Source organism: Lemur catta, chromosome 6 (genome assembly GCF_020740605.2).
Source record: "Lemur catta isolate mLemCat1 chromosome 6, mLemCat1.pri, whole genome shotgun sequence".
In the NCBI taxonomy this organism is placed as follows: domain Eukaryota; kingdom Metazoa; phylum Chordata; class Mammalia; order Primates; family Lemuridae; genus Lemur; species Lemur catta.
The window spans coordinates 34,222,261-34,241,444 of NC_059133.1; the positions used below are offsets into that span (position 1 = coordinate 34,222,261).

The 19,184-nt window shown below is 34.5% G+C and overlaps 1 protein-coding gene across 3 annotated transcripts in view; it reads left to right on the plus strand.

Annotated features, from left to right (window-relative positions):
- Positions 1-19,184, plus strand: part of PPFIA2 (PTPRF interacting protein alpha 2) — a 412,913-nt gene that overhangs the window by 366,424 nt on the left and 27,305 nt on the right. For 2 of the 3 annotated variants that reach the window (XM_045553300.1, XM_045553298.1), the window contains 2 exons: positions 14,750-14,831; positions 18,552-18,752. In XM_045553300.1, the coding sequence (XP_045409256.1) occupies positions 14,750-14,831; positions 18,552-18,752 (283 nt within the window). Of the gene's footprint in view, positions 1-5,818; positions 5,828-14,749; positions 14,832-18,551; positions 18,753-19,184 lie in introns of all 3 variants that reach the window. The other variant, XM_045553299.1, reaches the window with a different exon arrangement.

The following is a 19,184-nucleotide window of genomic DNA, read 5'->3' on the forward strand; positions in this document are numbered from 1 at the left end:
AAGAAAGAACTGACCACCTGGAAAGGGAGTTGTTCCTCATGTTCATGTCCAATGTAGAGCTGCCAAGCATATATACATGACAGGACTACTATCTGGGGAATTCAGCTTCCAGCTGAGAGATTGAACTACATGCTCTTTAAATTGTCCCTGCCCTGAGATTCTGGGATTCTCTGTCTAATTCAGAAGAGAACTGGACTCAGGAGAATCTTTGAATTTTGACACACTGACCCTGGCATATTGTAAGTATTCAAAATACATTTTATGAATAATTGAATGCATGAATAGAAGCTGGGTATGGAAAGAACTGGAATGAAGAAGAAACTCTGAAAAAAATGGAATAGGAATTAGGGTAGTGATTTTTACCCCAGTGATCGAACCTGAAACTTGGGCTTCCTCTTTGCCCTGTTTCTCCTTCTCCTAATTCTTCCTCTGTACACACCCATATACTGTCACCAAGTCCAGTCAATTACATATTTTTTAAAATCTCTCAAATATGTTGATTTTCTTCTTTCCAGCTCAGGCCATTATACTACAGTAGTCTCTCTACTTCTAGTCTTGCCTTCTTGTAATTTATTCTTCATGCTTTAGCTAAAGAGAACTATCTAAATCTTATTTCTGAACCTGCCTAAAACCCCTCAATCATTTTCCAGCAGTCCTAGGATAAATTTCAAGTGCCTTTCTATAGCCCATAAATCCCTTTATTATCTGGTTCCCATTTATCTCACCAGCTTTATCTCTCTCTACTTTCCGTCTTGCACTTCATGGTCTTAATATATCTAGTATCGATTTCATGTTTATGATTACTCCTATCTCCTTATGTGCATACATTCTGTTCCATTTTCCTCATCTTTTGTGTAGCAGTGATAATAGTATCAATTTTATGTGTAATACCTATATAATAATCATATTGATCAGTGGCAACGTGCTAGACAAGGCACAGTTCTATGCATTATACATACATTATCTGTTTTATTTTTCACAAAGCCTTTCCAGTAGAAGCTGCTGTTTCCTTCCATACATGAGGAAGCCTAGATTTCCAGGCACTGTGGTATACAAAATGTATACAAAAATGTAGACCTCCAGAGCACAGTTTTCCAATAAATTATTTAGGATCTCAGAGTAAGACCATGATTTAAAGAGTATGTAGTCCATTCTCAACTAGACCTTGAATACCCTGTGTAATTTTTAATGGTCTGTATAGGGAGTAAACAAAGAATCCTTCACTCTCTTTATAGAGTAGCATATTTTTCCCCTAGAGAGTAGTTTCTTATCTCCTCCTACCCTAACCTTCAAAATGAGCAACAAGTATATTCAAGTCAAACATCTTTTTAAAGAGTGAGTCATGGTGGGAGTGGATAGGTAATTTCAAAACATAAGATATAGCTGTGTTAAAAAATTGCCTTTTCCTGGTGTAATTAGCTACATGTAATATTCCAAGGTCTGATACAATGGTAGTAATGTTCATTAATAAATAAACCACATAAATTTAAATATGTGCTTGAATCAATCTAAATTATTAATTTCAGTAAAACTTATAAATTTTACTAATAGCAAGAATAGTTAAGTTTCTTCTTAAAAGAAAAATAATCACTAATTAAGATATATTTAAATATAATGCTGGCATCTTAATCTAGAAAAATTCTACACATTTGTCCCAAGAATATAGAATATTATATAAGCTCTGTGTAGTATTTTCCATAAGGTCTTTGAAGATATGGTTTCTTCCCATAATTACTTCAAATTAGCCTTTTGTGAAGCCAATTTCTTTTCCTTGTTTCCACATTTCTAAGAAAGGCAGTAATTATCTATATCACCTTACTAGGATTTTATAGAAAAAAAAACAGAAAAAGTTTGATACAAAGACTGTTTTATTTAAAGAAGTGTATATATATATATGTGTGTGTGTGCATGTGTAGTATGTATATTTTGTGCACACAGACACACAAATATAAAATTAAATGTCTTTAGTTCGAATTCTATGTAATCAAATTTTTAATTTGGGGCTTGACTATGTTAGGTTTGCTAGGCAAATGAAAAACAAAATTCTTAGAGGATAAAGATTTCTTAACCACTTTTAAGAAGTCTCAAGTACTTTAGTTATTAGAAGTCAATATTAACTTAAAGAAAGTTATTTGTAGTGTGATGATGAACCACACTTAAAACTTTGAACCATTTTTTTTCATTTATAAGGATCACTAAAAATGTGCTTGACTATATATATATATACACACACATATATATATACATATATCCCATCATCTGTCTTTAAGCAGAAATTTTCAGCAATTCCTGTCATCACCCTATCATACCCACATAGATCATTCATTCACAAACTAATCTTTTACTTTTATGGCTTCATCACTTCCAATGTTATCCTTTACCCCAAGTCAGACACTACCATAGTCGTATTCTAAATTGTGTCATCACTCTAAATCATTCTTCTTCCAAATTTACTAACCGAAACATCTCATACCTTCCTAACCACAGTCTTCTCTCCCGTTAGCTTGCATTATTGACTTTTCCCGTTATCTTTTTTTTAACCACTATCCTTTCTGCCCTCTCTTCCTTATTGACCTTAGATTCTATGTCCATAGTTTCAACACATTCAAAAACTCCTAAATTTCTTTACTCCACTTTTATTTGGTCACATGTACATGTTATAACCACAGCCACCAGTGAATTTTCTTTCTCCATGTGTACATTTGGGCATATCTGGGTTGATGGCAAAAATTACAGCAGGTAAATTTGAACTGATTTCATTCAGAAATTCAGCACTGCCCAGTGATCCCAACATATTTCTCTCACCAGTGTTATTTCTACTCTCTACAACTCTTGTTAGAGCCCTCCACTGCCCTCAAACCTGTATCTTCTGCTGATGAGCTTATATTCATCTTTGGATGGAGAAGAAAGAAACCATCCAAGTGCCCTGAATTATTTGATGCCAAAAACACACTAACACTTGTCCATCCTGTCTTATTACAAAAAAAATAGACTACTTTGTTTTTACTCAAGATCATGCCTTCTCATTTCCTTAGTCATTTTGTGCTGATATCTCCTTGCTCTTATATTTTTCAACTTCTGCTCTCATTGTATTTTTTCCCCAACAGCATTCTCAAGTTTCACCTATTAAAAGAAATCCTTTCTTTATTTCACCTTTGTATTGAGTTACTACCCATTCAGTACTCAACATGGTGTTAATATTTGATTTAAAAATATTTTTGAGTCACCAACTTGAACCTTAAGAAGCAGGAGGCAATTATATTCTACATAGGAAGCTCATTTAGTGAATTGTTTCTCATTTGAAGTTTTAAATCCAAAATTGACTACTTTATAAACAGGAGAAGGTCCGTTCATTTGGCAGGAAATCTGGCAGAATAAAGGGAGACGACTGAAAAGTTTAAGGCCTTCATTTTGGGCAATAAGACGTATATTTGCTGGTAATTTCTTCTTTTCATGTCTGGATGTATGCTGATGTTCCCAAGGAAAACATTATCCCAATAGCTGGATTTGATTTTATTCATTACATGGTAACAAAACCTGTTCTTTTCCATGTCAATTAAAACTTGTTTGATTCTTATTACAGTGGTCTTTAACTGAAGGGCATTTATTCTTGACAGAATCTATTATCATAGCCTTGACACTTTGGAATGGAGAGAAAAAGAATAATGAGGTTATGTTACTATAAATTAATATCTGTGGAAAAGAATGTATTTGTTTCTAAAAAGAAAAATTAAATACTTTATCCAGGAAAAAAGCTTCTTTACAAACATATATATTACTTCCTATATGAAGTCTATAGTATATTACCACAAAATCTGAGTCGTTTGTGACTATAGATTTTTGTCCTTTGAAGAACATATTTGTTTGAAAGTCATGAGCTGACATTCTTAATATTCTAAAGTGAAATAGCTGCTCAATATTGCTCTTAAATTTGTTGACCATGATAGATAAGTTCATAAAAACTATGGGAAAACAGACAACTTATACAAATTGATAATACAAAGTTATTAGAATGTTGAGATATGCTTTTTGAGAAATACCTTTTAAATTTGTTCTTCCTGTTTATTTTTATAATTTCTCTTACATTTTATATTTTATGGCATTTTTGTTGGTTTAAGATTTATTTTAAAAAATTATGAATGAAAATCTGAGGAATGCTAATATTTTACTGTGTGCAAATTTAATCAAATTGTTTTATAGAAAAATGATTCCCAAATAGCTGGTAGGCTAAGAAAGATTATTTTGCCTATGGTAATAACTGTTGGCAGTTTTCCTGGAAAACTCAGAAATTGCCCTTTTATTCAAAGCTCATCATAGAATTCACAGGTATGTTGATAAGAAAATCATTTTAAACAGCTAAAAATGATCTATTTTCCTTTTAATTTTATTTCTGTTGCATGTATAATGTGAAAAATATGCCTTAAATTTCTTAGAACATTGTGATGCCAATTTTTATGAACATTTATGTTTTTGTTTATATGAAAATTTAAAGAGCTTGTCACAGCTGTTCTGGAGTTAAGGCCAAAAAATCTGCATCTTTCCAGAGTGCCAATTTAATAAAAAGTAACACAGTTTCTCTGAATGAATGCCTTTAGAGGAGGCACGTGCAGGGTGTTCCATTACATGTCAATTTTTTCTTTATAATAATTGTGCAATAAAAAAATACACTCTAACTTGCCTAATTTCTGAAATAGGAATTTCTGCTTCATATTTTGTTACATTGAATATGTTTTATTAGTTGTTTTAATAATAGTTTTGTTTTTCTAATAATTACTCTATTATGCTTGTATAGAAATTTGAAAACAATATTCCCATAAAATTTTTGTTGAATTATTTAACTTCCATGTTTTTTCAATGCCTCTACTACATCCAGGGAGCAAGTGGGTACTTATAAAGCTACATCTGATTCCATGTTTTTGTGATGACATCCGTAATATTGATGAAACAATGTGTTTTTTTCCCTAAAGTCAACATTTATAAACGCCTGTTCAAATTAATGTTTCCAGCAACAAAAATACAATTTGCACAAAGTTAACATTTATTTTGCCAGTTCAAATAGAGGAGGAAGTAATGTGGCAAGGGGAGAAGAGTAATAGAATTCTTTTACACTTTCTCATGTTCTGATTACTGGCACATTCATATTTATGAAAATATTATTAATATTGTAGTATGTGTTAGAATAATAAATTATGAACCTAGAACAGACTTTACAAATTTCTTCTTGCCAGGGATTATGTTGAAGAAATTGAAGATCAGAACCTGCTAGTAATTTTGACCAAATAGTTTATGAGAACTAGAATCCAGGTTTTCTGACCCTCAAACTAGTACTTTCTCCACTTCAAGTTGCTGCCTCTGCAGAGGTGTGCTGTTCCTTTTACGGAGCCCTACCAGGGGGGTTATAAGGCTATAAGAAACTCTGAGTGCCATTTAACAAGTACTGTTTCTATTTGTAAAATAACATGGAAGTGGCCTAAGGTAAAGAATGTTCTTTACCAAGGTGCCTTAATTTCTTCCTGGAATGTACTAGAGGCTGGGAAAATGTGGCCATGCATGTTTCAGAGTGGCTCAAACTCAAGACACAGACTTATTGGTCAACTATTAGAACTGCCCTCAGCCTGACTATGCTTTTGGACGCAGTGAGTATGTGTGCCATGGTGAAATTTTTTAAAAAAAGGCACCATGTCTTTCTCCTATCTGAGCTTTCTCACATCTGAAATAATGCTCTTGTTTTATTCCATGGCTTTCTTTGGATTGAAATGTATCCATTAACATTTGTGTGCTTTTCTTTTCCATCCGTCCTTCTCCATCTCATGAAAAGCACATCTGGGTAAGTTGAATCACAATGGCTGCTGAACGTGTTTATTTTCAGCACCATCCTCTTTTTTTTTTTTTTTATCTTTAGTATTTCTCTTTTCAGTTATAACACAAGCTGCACTGCCTCTGACCTGAAGTGAAAATTGTGAAGTGTATTCATTTCCACACAGTAAATGGAATCATTGGTTCAGAGAAATGTTCACATTCAAATTAATTATGTTGGCCTTTCAGGCACTTCAGTTTCGTTGGTTCTATTAGACACATGTCAAACGATATTCTGGACTTCATTTCCCCTCGTTTTCACATCATTCCTTAGGGGTTGATGTGGCACTCAGTGAGACTCAGCTAATACTTTCAGGCCACTTGGGTACTACTGATGGTGCTGCATGTCTGAATCTGCCTGGATGTTCCCTAGTGCTTGTGATTTCCACATGCACTTTATTCAAGAGAAAAACTTTTTTGTTGACTACTAGAACTGCACTTATCTGGCAAGGGTTAAGTGCTGGGTCTTCCCATCAGAACTTATTCATAGAGAGTCCAAAGTAATCCTTAGTTTTGATTGAATGTGCGGTGTTTCCATTGTTTCCTGTACTACTGTTTGATTTTTAAAGCTTTAAAAATCAGTATTACTCAGATAACAGTTTCAAATTTTAAATTCTTCTCTTTGAGCTAAAATAAGAGTATTTATCTATTCCTAAAACAAATTGGGCTTCAAAGTAAAAAAGTAAAACAAAATATGCATAATATCTACAAAATATTTACATTGATAAAATGGCTAGCTTATTAAAACACTTTGGGTTGAGGGGGAGGTATTGCTTTGAAATTTATAGCAACTTTTCTTTTTCATAAATATAATGACTCCAGTGAGATGCAATTATCCAGGAACCAATGGAATGTATTATTAGTTGGCTATATAAATATTTTATATACCAATACAGGGTCGTATATTTTATGATATTAAATTGCTTATTAGTATGTTTATATTATTTTTACTATTCTAAGTTATAGTTTCCATTACCAAGATTATTTAACAATACAGTATTTACTTCACTGAGGATAATTATTATATTAAGGAAATCTCTAGTAAGATGTTCTTAAAAACACAAGGCAAGCTGTGGTTAAAGTACTGTGTCAACAGTGTTGGCCAAATGAATGTAGTTAACTCTTACTATTTTAAAATAATAAGTATTCTGGATATTGGATTATAAAGCATAGTTTTTACTTCATCATTTAAATTTAGTCTTCTGTTTTCTAATGATTTTTAAGTTTTATAAGGAAAATAATTCTAAGAAATAAAACTTAATTTACCCTTCTATTATTGAATGAAATATTGAAAAACAATGAATAAATTCCACATTCTCATTAATGGACTTTAAGAAACTGATACAAATTGTCTTCATTCTAAAACTCGATTTCTTATCTTATACATGCTCCAGGAATTTAAATGTTTTAGGACCTCAAAATCATTCCCCTAGTACAATTACTAAAAGAGAGCTTAGGAGGCTATAATGTCAGGGGAAGATAATGCAAACATAGTGAAGATGACTTGGGAAGATTTGGGGACCAAAGAACACAGAATTAGAAATCAAAAGACAGAGATTAAGTCTCATCTTCTTCACTTGTTTGCTACATACCTGTGGATGACTGACATAGTCTCCAAATTTACTAATATTATTAATACTATCAATGTCCTGCCCCCACAAGAGTATAAGAGAATATGTGTAATCTCAGAAGCATGAAAATTATGAGCTTTTAAACTAAGTAAAAGAGGACTCAATGTTAGATAAAGGACTAAAGCAATCCAGTCTAAATGGTATCCACATAACCTGAAAAATTACCATTGTTCTCCAGTAAGTCCCCAGTTACTATCAGGAATTGACTGGAGAGTATAGATTACAGTGTCTTGCAAAAGTGAAATTGTTTAACAGGAAGTAATACAAGCCCTTCCAGTTTTCAGTAACAATGTAATTGACTTGCTCAATCACATTTGTATGTATGTGTTTGTATGTGTGTGTGTTTATACCTTTTTAATGGTTTTGAAAACTATTAAATTCAAAATAAAGTAAGAAAGGAAATTATGTTAATCCTAGCTCAAATTCACATATAAATTAAATTTCTTTCTTGAGACTACGCCCTATATTTCAGAGCAGCTTAAAGAAAACAAGGTTCAAATGTGAATGAATCTTTGTTTTAATGCAATCAAATTGTTTTAAATATAAACAACCTAGCATGTGTTACTGGAATCTAAATAAAACACTACTTAGATGTGTCATGGATTTTTATGCATTTTCACTGCATGTGAAAATATGCAGTAATAGGATACACATAGACGCACACTTGCATTTGCACAGTCACTGAATCACAGTATGCTGTGCTTTCAAAATCAAGACAACCTTAATGTTGAATTTGAAAGTCTTAATTTTATGAAGCTAAATACATATATTTAGCTAATCAATGTTCTGAAGCAGCTGATTGGGATTTGTGACATATTTCTCTTTAGAATAATTATGTTAACTAAGAAATAAATTTTCAGCTTGCAGATGTTAACAAAAAAACTGGGTGGCACCACACTTTGTTCACATTTGCTGACCAGAATTTTGACTAGTCTTTCAAATATGTAATTTTGATTTTCACAGAATTTATCAACAAGTACGAGTTCCTGAATGGTGGAGTTATAATGAACACACTGCTTAGTTTAAATTTCAGGAGATTGCATCCAATTTACCCTCTTGAATGTTGAATGTTAATGGAACAAGATACGTTTTACAATTAATAATAGCATGAAGATTTCTATGTACATTTCCTGCTAGTATTGTGTAAGGAAGATTTATTCCCTTTGCTACAATGTTAAGAAGTATATTAAATTGTCACATTATTTGACTTATATTTTATTCTTCATTCTTATCAAGCCACATATTTATTTCTTCTCATTTTATCAATAACTAAGTATTTGTCACGTGCCATAGTAAATCAGTTATCCCTAAAGATAAATTTTTCAACCAGAGAATTACTTTGTATGGCGATTGCACAAAATCAATTGAACTGAAACAAAATGCAACAAATTCAACTTTTCCATCTCAATTATATAAACTAGGCTAACCTTCCTCTGGCCAAGATGTAGAACCTGATATTAGTAGAGAGTAACAAGAAAAGAAAAGCCATGCCTCCTTTGTTCTCTCAATGCTGAGGATTGAAATGTGTGACAGTAAGGGGGTTAAGACCTTATATATTAACCAGCAAGTCACATAAACGTACGTCACTTCTAAAAGTAAATGAATTATAGGAAAAGAAATCAAGATGGGAGACTATAATTTTATTTTATTCTCACAATGAGGAAATTATCCTCCTTTTTCAGTTACGAAAAATTTCCGAGAGGTTAATTAGCTAAAATGTAGTCTGCGAGTTAAGAGAGCTGACTCTGTGGCCCAGTTTTGGGGGTTCAAATTCTGGCTCTGCCACTCTATGGCTCTATGACTCCAAGTGGCCTCTATCCTTCAGTGTCATCACCTGCTAATATGTATCAATATGTATCTTACTGGATTATTGTGAAGATTAAATGAGTTCAGACGTATAAAGAACTTAGGATAGTGCTTCACACACAGTAAGTGATAAATACACATTAGCTATTATTTTGTGGAATCTAAGGCCTAATATTGCTACATCTGGAAACTTTACTCTTTCAAACCTCTGTATTATTTGTCATAAGAATATGAAGTGGTTCAGACGAACAAAAGAGCACATTAGATAAATCTCCATTATAGCACTTACTGTATTAAATTGTAATACAATTCATTTAATTATATTTAAATGAAATTTTAAATTTTAAATGAATAACCAGAGTATATATGATTGTAGTGTTTGCACAGAAGAGAAAATGAATTCTGCCTGGGAGATGTCTTGGAAGCTTTATTGGAAGAATAAAGCATGAATTATGTCTGAAGGATAAGTTTGAGTTGTTATGATTATAATGCCAAAAAAATTGTTCCTGGCAGAAGAAAAAGGCATATAGAAAGTAATAGAGGGAGAAAATAGAATGAGATATTTGAGGAATGGCAAATATTTCAGTGTCGATTGAACAGAAGATTCCGGGAGACAGATAGGAGCCTGATCACTAAGGGTATATTTAGGAGATATTTGACCTTTATTTTGAAGATAATGGGGAGGCTTTTAAGCAGGGAAGTCTTGCAAAAAGGTTCATGAGGAAAGTCTCACTGGAGGTTGGGTAGAAGATGGGAAGTGAGAAGGTGCCGAACAAGAGACAGTGACTATGATAGCTCTTCGCCATTAACCACAAATGATGAGAATTTGGACAAAAGCTCATCAATACTCAATCAGTTTGCAAAATATATTTCTGCATGTTAGAAATGGCATTTTATCTCTGGTAGATAACCTGGGTAACTGATATGCAGAATTCTTACTCCTTTCTAAGATGCGATAAGCAATTGGAGGTTAACAAAAACAGAATCCTTAATAATCACTCTATAATCAAGGGTCCTAGGTGGTTGTCAACATTGTGAGACTTTGGATTACAGTATAGCAATAATTCAAAAGGTATTCTTAGCTAGAACACCCAAAGAAAAATTGCATGGTATGATTGAAGAGCAAACTCTGGGGAAAATCTCTGGGAGTTTACTGTCTTGGGTAGAAGATGAGGCCCCAGGTAAGGGTGCTAACCACTGATTTCTATGAGTGATGCTGACAACATAGGCTTCTAGATTTTAAAGGAGAAAAGAATCATTGAGGACTAGGATGATCACAAAATATTTCCTATAAAAGGGTAGTCAGAATTAAAGCAAACAGTAAGATTTTGATAGTTGAAAAAGAAGGGATAAAACTTACCAGTTTTGGAAAATAGTATTTGCAAAGGTGGAATTTGTATTAAATAATACACAAACTATTTATGGAAGTATGTTTTCAATTCCAGTTAGAAGTAAGGGAAGATAATTAGATAGGTAAATCAATGCCATACTGAAAAATCTTTGTAATGCAAGTTGAGGATGATTCTTAAGGCATTTGAGGAACCCCTGAATGGGTTTTAGAGGACAGTGTTATGATTATTGATAGTAAAATTTCACATTAATTAACTGTCTCCTTTGTGCAGGGCACAGTTATAATCACATTGCCCATATTTTCTTATAAAACCCCACAAAGAAGATACTGTTATCAGCTTCATTTTACACATGAGGAACCTGAAGCACAGCAAGATAAAGTGATTGTCTATGAATACAAAGCTAAAAAGGAGAGGCAAAGGAATCACATCCAAGCAATTTGACTTTAGGAGCCACTCTCTCACCTGCTCTGCCATGAATTCTACCTTCCCAGCAGATTTTTTTTTTTGAATGGCAATGTAAGAAACCTGGAGAGATGGACCAATTAAAGGTTGAGAAAAAAGTTTAGTGGCAATGAAAATAGAAAGTAAAGGAAGATGCATTAGAAAGTATGAAGGGGAAAATTGACAGGCGTTGAATGGAAGGTGAGTGAAATGGCCATTCTGAGTGACAGAGGGAACAGTGCTCTATGGTATTTAGAGAGACATATCACAAATTGGCAGTCCCAAAATAGCATCCTAGGCTAATTGGTCTGAGAATGAAGCCTCTTTTCACTGACAGCAATGAACCACCCACACTGGTAAGAATATGGGGAGGAGACATACTGCTCCCCATTGTGACTTTTTTGAATAACTAATGGATTTCATTTCTCAGAGTTGCAAATACAAACACTAACAAATTTAAGTTTTGCTGCTCTAATATAGTTGCCAAAAGGATAGGTATTTCTGGGAAGGATTATATAATCAATAATTTAATATACTCTTAAAATCATGATAGTGTTGAGTTTTTTATTTGTTGGGTAACCAAAGTAAGTGAAGAATGATAGAATCGATCAAATATTTTCTCAAAAAAAAAAAAGATTATGGCATAACAAAGGGAGGTAATTGTAGAAGAAGATCCTTTTTTTTTTTTTTTTTACCCTTAGGAGGGAGTATACAAGCTGCTCTACTGTGCAAATTTCCCATAAAATTCAGGGAGAAAGAGCACCTCAAAATGCAAATAAACTCATGCCAATTAAATACTGTCTGTAAGACATTGCTCAATATGTTGTTAGGTTGTTGCTGATTTTGTCTTTCATTTATTTGAAATTTTAGGTAAAGTTACTCACTCTATAATTAGCACAATGGGAAATATAAAATCCAATGAGACATCACTCATGCCATCAGGAGATTATAATGTAAAGGAAATAAGGCTTGTTTACATACAGTGAACTATCTAACAGAGTCTTATACATAATATGAGTGGTAACATTCAAGGGATAGAGAAGGTTTGGATGGTAAGAATTGAGGAAGGCCATTCCCAATGGAAAGGAAGGTGGTAGACCAGAGGAAATGAAGTGTAAATAAAGAATGAGTATCCAATTCAGCTAGAGAGAAGAGAGCTAATAGGGAAATCTGGAAATATAATTTAGGAATCAGGAATGATCTTCAAGGCCATTCTTTCAATAGTTAATAAAAAGTAGATGAGGTAGTGAGCCATGTGGAGATAGAGGAAAAGAGCATTTCAGGTAGAGGAAACATGAGGTGCAAAGGTCCTGAGGCAGAGAAGAGGCCTCACTGTTTTCAAGGAAGAGCAACGAGGCTAGTGTTGCTGGGGAAAATGGAAATTGAATCATAGAGATGCAGAGGGTAGGGTGGATCCTAACAGTTGCTTTGGTTTTTATTCTCAGCGAGACAGGACGTGATTGGAGAGCTATAAGCAGAGTAGTTACATGATCACACTTAGGTTTTAACAGGATCACGCTGGCTTTTCTGGTGCAATTTTTATTACGGAACTAGTCAGAAGTTTCAAAATTATTCTGATGCTTAAAAATGGCTTTTGTACAACTCATATAATTCACTTGTGAAAATGCTATGTGTTTCTTAGTTTCTTAGTGCATATTTACTTGCTTTTTTACTAAATGAAGCAAAATCCAATTATAAATGTATATTTGTTTCTTCTCATTAATGCCACTCACCTGTTACATAACTGGAAGTGTCCCTTTCCCTATTGGATGTAATATTTCAGCTCTTACCATGCCCTTTGGCTCTGTGAAGGCCTGCTCTAAATTTCCTTCTACATATTCCATGGGGTTAAGTCCTAGCTCTGCACCTCCTCAATTACTGCCTATCCTACTTGGATCACCATCCCCATCTCTTTTCTACCTGTCCTTCAAAGCCAGCCACAAAGGCTTCACCAATTGTTTTTATTTCTATTAACCACTTTTTCCAAAATCTCACACTCAGGATGTGCATCACCCAGTTTTAGCAGCTGTTTGTGTATTGTATTGTATTGTATTGTATTGTACTGTATTGTATTGTATTTTTGGAAGTTTCATGTGTTTTGTCTATCTAACAAGGGATCTCCTGAGCCCCTGGGTCTGTGTCTATTTTCCACACCAAGCCCAAGTCCCAGCTCACAATAGGTGTCTAATAAGTACCTGATAATTTATTTTTTCATCATTCAATCCATTTCTATAAATATATCTGTCACAGTGAGACTAAGCTATTCGAAACTTGTTTTCAGTGAAGAAATATCACTGGGAAGCCTTAGGGAATGGGTGACGGTAGAGCAAGCCAGGTGAGGAAGCGCCTCTACTTTTCACTTTGGATTTAAGGCACCGTGTCGCTGTCCCCCTTCCCAGGTGCTGAATAGCTTACATGCGGAACTACTCACTGATGCTGTCTCTCAAATGAAACAGCTGTTGATTTATGTGTTTCTGCAGCCACTATAACTTCAATTATCATTTTGCCCCCTTGCTTCCTCTTTTTGATGCATTTTTGGTAGCATCTTGGAAACACGGAAAACTATGTTGAAAGTCATTTTTGATTATATATCTTAATATATTGATGTAGTCTACCGCAATAAATAACTGATTAATAGTAGGAAGTAATCACATGCTTCATTTGGAGTTCATCTATAATGTTCAAGATATATTCCTAAGCATGAAATATACACATTCAAAATAAAGCAATTATTACACCATGTTTTTATCATTTGTGTGTAAGATCAAGGTACAGAAAATATATTTTTGAATATAGTCCTGACCAAATACATAGCAATTTGAGTTTCAATGAAAACACATATCTGCTATCCCAGTAATGAATGATCTCAAATTGGTTTTATAAGTGGATAGCAGTTCTAAACACTCAGTATTAGGAAAAATAAAATTATATTTTCATTTGTCAGGGCTCTTTATATCTTTTGTTATCCAAAACAACCATTTATTGCTACTGAAGTAATTTGCTTTCATTAAAACAGTCATGATTATAAATGAAAATAATTGTATTGTTGAACTTGACACCATACATTGCTTTCTAGTGTTAAAAATCATTCTATCTTGGAGTTATCTTCAAATGAGAAGTGGTTTTATAGTCTAAACAATGAACTAACTCCTAAGAAAGACTCCTGGACCTGTAGGATATACTAAAATCAATCACCTCACTAGAAAGGCGCTAAAATGACCAAATTTATCTTCTGTTTCTATATACAAGCATTTTCTTCACCACTGAGACAGTAAGAGGAAAGGAGCAGGGCAGATAGAGAAGTCACTTTTATATCCCATTATGTGTGCTTGAATATGAAAATGCAGGCCATTCTCTTGTTAAGGGGATAAAATATTTGCTGATAATATAATTCAGTTTTCTTAGTCCATTGGCACTTAATGTTCTAATTTCAGTGAGTAAATGTTGGGGAAAATTATTTTTAGATGTTAATGTTTCACTCCTAATAAAATCAATGGGTGATTTGTACACATTACTCAAAGGAAGAAGGAATTCTGTTATTCTATATTTTCTCATATTAAGTATGTAAAGGATAATTGCTTATTTTTAAAAGACTGTCATCAAAAATAATCATAGCCCTATTTTCCATATTACCTCACTAATAATCTTTGCTATATACTTCAGGCATGAACTTCTTGAAGAAGCTCGGAGAAAGGGATTACCTTTTGCTCAGTGGGACGGGCCCACTGTGGTCGCATGGCTAGAGGTAAGAGAATTAAACCGGAAGGCACTTAAGTCAGGCACTACTAATTTGATAGTTGTTGGAGGCAGGCAAAGACAGGCTTCTGAAATTATAGCTTCCCAGCAGCCTAGAATTGCTTGTAAAGGTAATATTTGCTTTACTGGAGTCCTGTGAGCATTGTGATTTTACTCTGACATTTTTTGTGACTATATCAGAAGAAAGCATGTGGCAGTGTAAATGGAAATGTCTCTAAATCCCACCCTCTTTATGTCTAGAGCAGGAGAAGAAACAATTATTGAGCCACCTTTTGTTGTTGCAGGAAAACATCTGTTTCCATCTATTAGTTCAGGGTCCTTCCTCACCAAAAGGTTACAGAGAAAAGCCATCTCCGTATTCAACGCTTCTGTTATCCAAGACATCAAGGTCTCTTAATTGTACAGACAGCCATTCATTTGCTTGTAATTTAATTCCTGAACCTAATTCTCTAAAGCCTAGGGACCAGCTAGGTTTAGATTCTTGGGATAAAGTAGAAGACTTATCCCCTTGTTCCCTTCTGTGTCCAAACTGAATGTTATAATGAAACAAGAACTACATTCAGTATTTCCTGTACAACATAGTGTCCTGGAAAAATAAGGCAATATCTGAACAGGGTGGAGGCAACACAGACTTTGACAGTGAGAGAAATACATATTTGTCCACAAAGGTCTCTTTATTATGTGCCACTTGTCAATAGTACTCACTGCCACTTTCGTTCTGTTCTCCTATGTGGGCTGCTTAGTAGCTGCTAGGCTATGTCCATGTCAGGGCAAAGAAGAATGTAGGTTTTCTTGGCTGAGAGAGGTAATTGTACATATTGTTTTAAATTGTCTGGGGTTATAAAATCACCTACCTTCATTATCATATCATATCCAGAGCTAAGTAATCGATAAAAAAATAATTAAAGCAAAACCCATTTTAGTTTAAAAGTAGACTTACATAAATAGATATAAAAACATGCTTTGCATTTTTCTTGGACTGACTGAAGAAAACCTGTGTCTTGCTTTTATGTTATTCTTTCATATCAATCAGGGAAATTTAAGCATATCAGAGATCAGAGCTGTTTCTTCCAACCATGTCTTTAAAATTACTGTATTTTAAAAATCAATCACAAGACAAAATGCTTAAGAAATTACACCTCAGAAATCGTAGCAGTTCTTTGTTCAGTTTTCACTCCAGTGAAATGAGCTGCAGCTTGACAGAGAGTTAACTGCTATTTTGGCAAATGATGAACAAATCCTTCAGATAAAAATACAGATTTACTGACATTAAGGTGCAAGAAAATGACAGGCAGTGAAGTCTGTGCTAATTAAACCTATCCTGAGCACACAGAAATTGCTCATAATGTGATTCCAGTGTGACTCAAGTTATAAAATGGAAGAAACAAAATGAATGAGGCTGGTGATACCGTAAGTGAAAGCTTTCACTTCACCTTCTTTAGTACCTCCTTGAATGTACAGCCTATTAAGAGTGTTGTGTAGGAGGGAGTCTGATGCTTCACACACCATTTATCCACATCAAAAACTCTTTAAAGTCTAATCATGGATGACATCGGTAACAATGTGTTGGCAGGCATTTGGGTAATGTTAACCCGTGTGGAAATCCAAATATGTTAGAAGACAGAGGTGGAAAATCATTAGGGTCCAGTGAAGATATATTCAGATGTTTAGTTATTTTGAACAGTTTGAGTTTATAAACTAAAAAGTCATGGCCCATCTTCTGTCATATCTAATGTGCCTGTCAAGGTAGGGTCCATTCTTGGTGTCCGACCTGCTGGAAGAAAGCATGAACTGTGCAGTCATACACTGTGCTTGGATTTCCTCTCTGCTTCCTCCTATCTCAGTCGCAGCCCAGGCCACATTGACTCAAAGATACAGTTTTTTGTTTGTTTGCATTTTTCTTCTGTAAAAGACAAGTAGTCATTTAGTATTGCAGAATTTGAACTACAAGCATGTCTGTATTAGTTATCTATTGTTGTGTAATAAATTACCTCAGCACTTGGCATTTATTATATCCTAGCTTTTATGGTTCAGGAATCCGGGCATGAGTTAGCAATGGCTTCTGCTCAGAATCTCTTACCGGGCTATAATCAAGATGTTGGTTAGGGAAACAGTCATCTCAAGGCTTGACTTCAGGAGAATCCACCACTGTGCTCATTTCTGTGGTCACAGTCATGATTCAGGTTTTTTGTTGTTTTTTTTTTTTTTTTTGCTACTGTTGGCCAGAAACATTAATTCTTTGTCATATGAGGGTCTCTATGGAGCTACTCAAAATATGGTAGCTGATTTCCCTCAGAGCAAGAGCTCAGAGAAAAGGAGAGAGTGGGAGAGGACTGGCAAGAATGAAGCCACAGTCTTTTTGTAGCCTACTCTGGAAAGTGACATCCGATCACTTTTACCATCAGCTATTCATTAGAAATAAGTCACTGGGTCCAGTCTACCCTCAAAGAAGGGAGATTATACAAAGGCATGGATGTCAGGAGGTGAGGATCACTGGGAGCCATCTGAGCAGCTGTCTAACATGATGCCTTAGAAATAATAAAGCTTGATCCCTCCACTTTATAAATGAGGAAAATAAAGCTGAGGTTTAGATGAATAACATGACTCACCAATGACAGAGAAGAAATTAGAGCCCGGGCCTTCTGATTCATGGTCCAAAGCTAGTGGCTTTATATTTTGCCGATTTACAGTTTTTCATCTTTATCTCACTTACTTTTTCTCATTCTCACACATTGTCTCCTTTGCTTGATCTCTTTATTTTAACAAATAAAATAGCAAAAAAAAAAAAATCAATATTTTGGACATTTAAAAACAAAGATTTAAATTGATAATTTTTATGTTTCTTGCTTCTTACCTACAGCTAATGATGGGGGGAAATGGGGAGAATATTCCTCTTTTAGGTATATGTAATTTAGATGCTACGATACAAGGCATGTGAGTTGGCATTTACTCAGGGCTTAAGATGTGCGCCAGATACCGTGCCACGTGCATGGCACTGCTGATTCAATTGTCTTTCTAACAGCAAAGCTGAAATATCAGAATCTCCAATTTATGGTGCATTATTATATTCTCTTTAGCTACAGTTTTCTAGATGATTCTAACTTTAGTCTCTTTCATTATTACATCATTCATTTTTCAAAGAGTACTTTCACATATAGCATCTAATTAAGTTCACACAAGAAGGTAGGTGGAAATGTGGCTTAGCTACGCTGTATGCTTTGATCAAAATCACATGATAGAGATGGTACAGCTGTCTCTTTCTGTGACAGAATTGCTCTGCATTCAGATTTCCAAAGGAGAATTATAAATTGAAGGCATTCAATAAGCAAATATTGATTGAGCCTCTTAAGAAATATGGCTTGTAGCTGTTCTTGTCCTTGTATACAAGGGGTGCCTTGGTGCTGTGCCGCTATTACTTTTATCCCTTATTAATATAAATTAGTGCTAAAATGGTGTCTCTGGAGCCAGAATGTTTCCGTTTCAAATCTTGATTCCATCACTGCCTAGCTGGTGTTTTTGAACATATTACTTAATGTCTCTGTGCATCTACTGCCTCTGGGGAAAATAATGATAACATATATCTTATGGAGTTGTGAGCAATAAATGAGTTCATGTATATAAGACACTTACAATAATTCATAGCCTGTTAGACACTAAAATGCTAACTCTTACTATAATCCATGAATGTACTTTTTTTCCTATCCAACAGCTCTGGTTGGGAATGCCTGCTTGGTACGTGGCAGCCTGCAGGGCCAACGTGAAGAGTGGCGCCATCATGTCTGCTTTATCTGACACCGAGATCCAGAGAGAAATTGGAATCAGCAATCCACTGCATCGCTTGAAACTCCGATTAGCAATCCAGGAGATGGTTTCCCTGACAAGTCCTTCAGCTCCTCCGACATCCCGAACTGTGAGTCAATTTTGCTCCTTCCCTTCCTTCCCCAGTGCTGGGCAAGTAGCAGCATGTCTAAGTCCACAGAGCAACATTGTGGCAGTACACATTTCAATGTCAGCATGAATTATGCTGAAGAGATTTAGATTGCTCTTCATTAACCTTGCTGCTACTTTTAATAGGTTTTCAGCCGAAGAGCTGTTATTCCTATCAACTTTAAGACTGGCATAGCAGACTTTTGAGCTAGCATCTAGACTAGAAGTTAGATTTTTTTCCCCCAAGCAGCAAGAACCCAAGTTTATTCTTTTCTAGCATACTCTTTTCTTTCTTTCTTTTAAAAATACAATCCAGTAATTTCTCAGGAGATGAGCTGTAAGCATTTAAATTACAGAATACTAAGGGTAAGAGAACACTCAGTTGTTTAAAGAACAGGCATAAGTAAAGAGAACT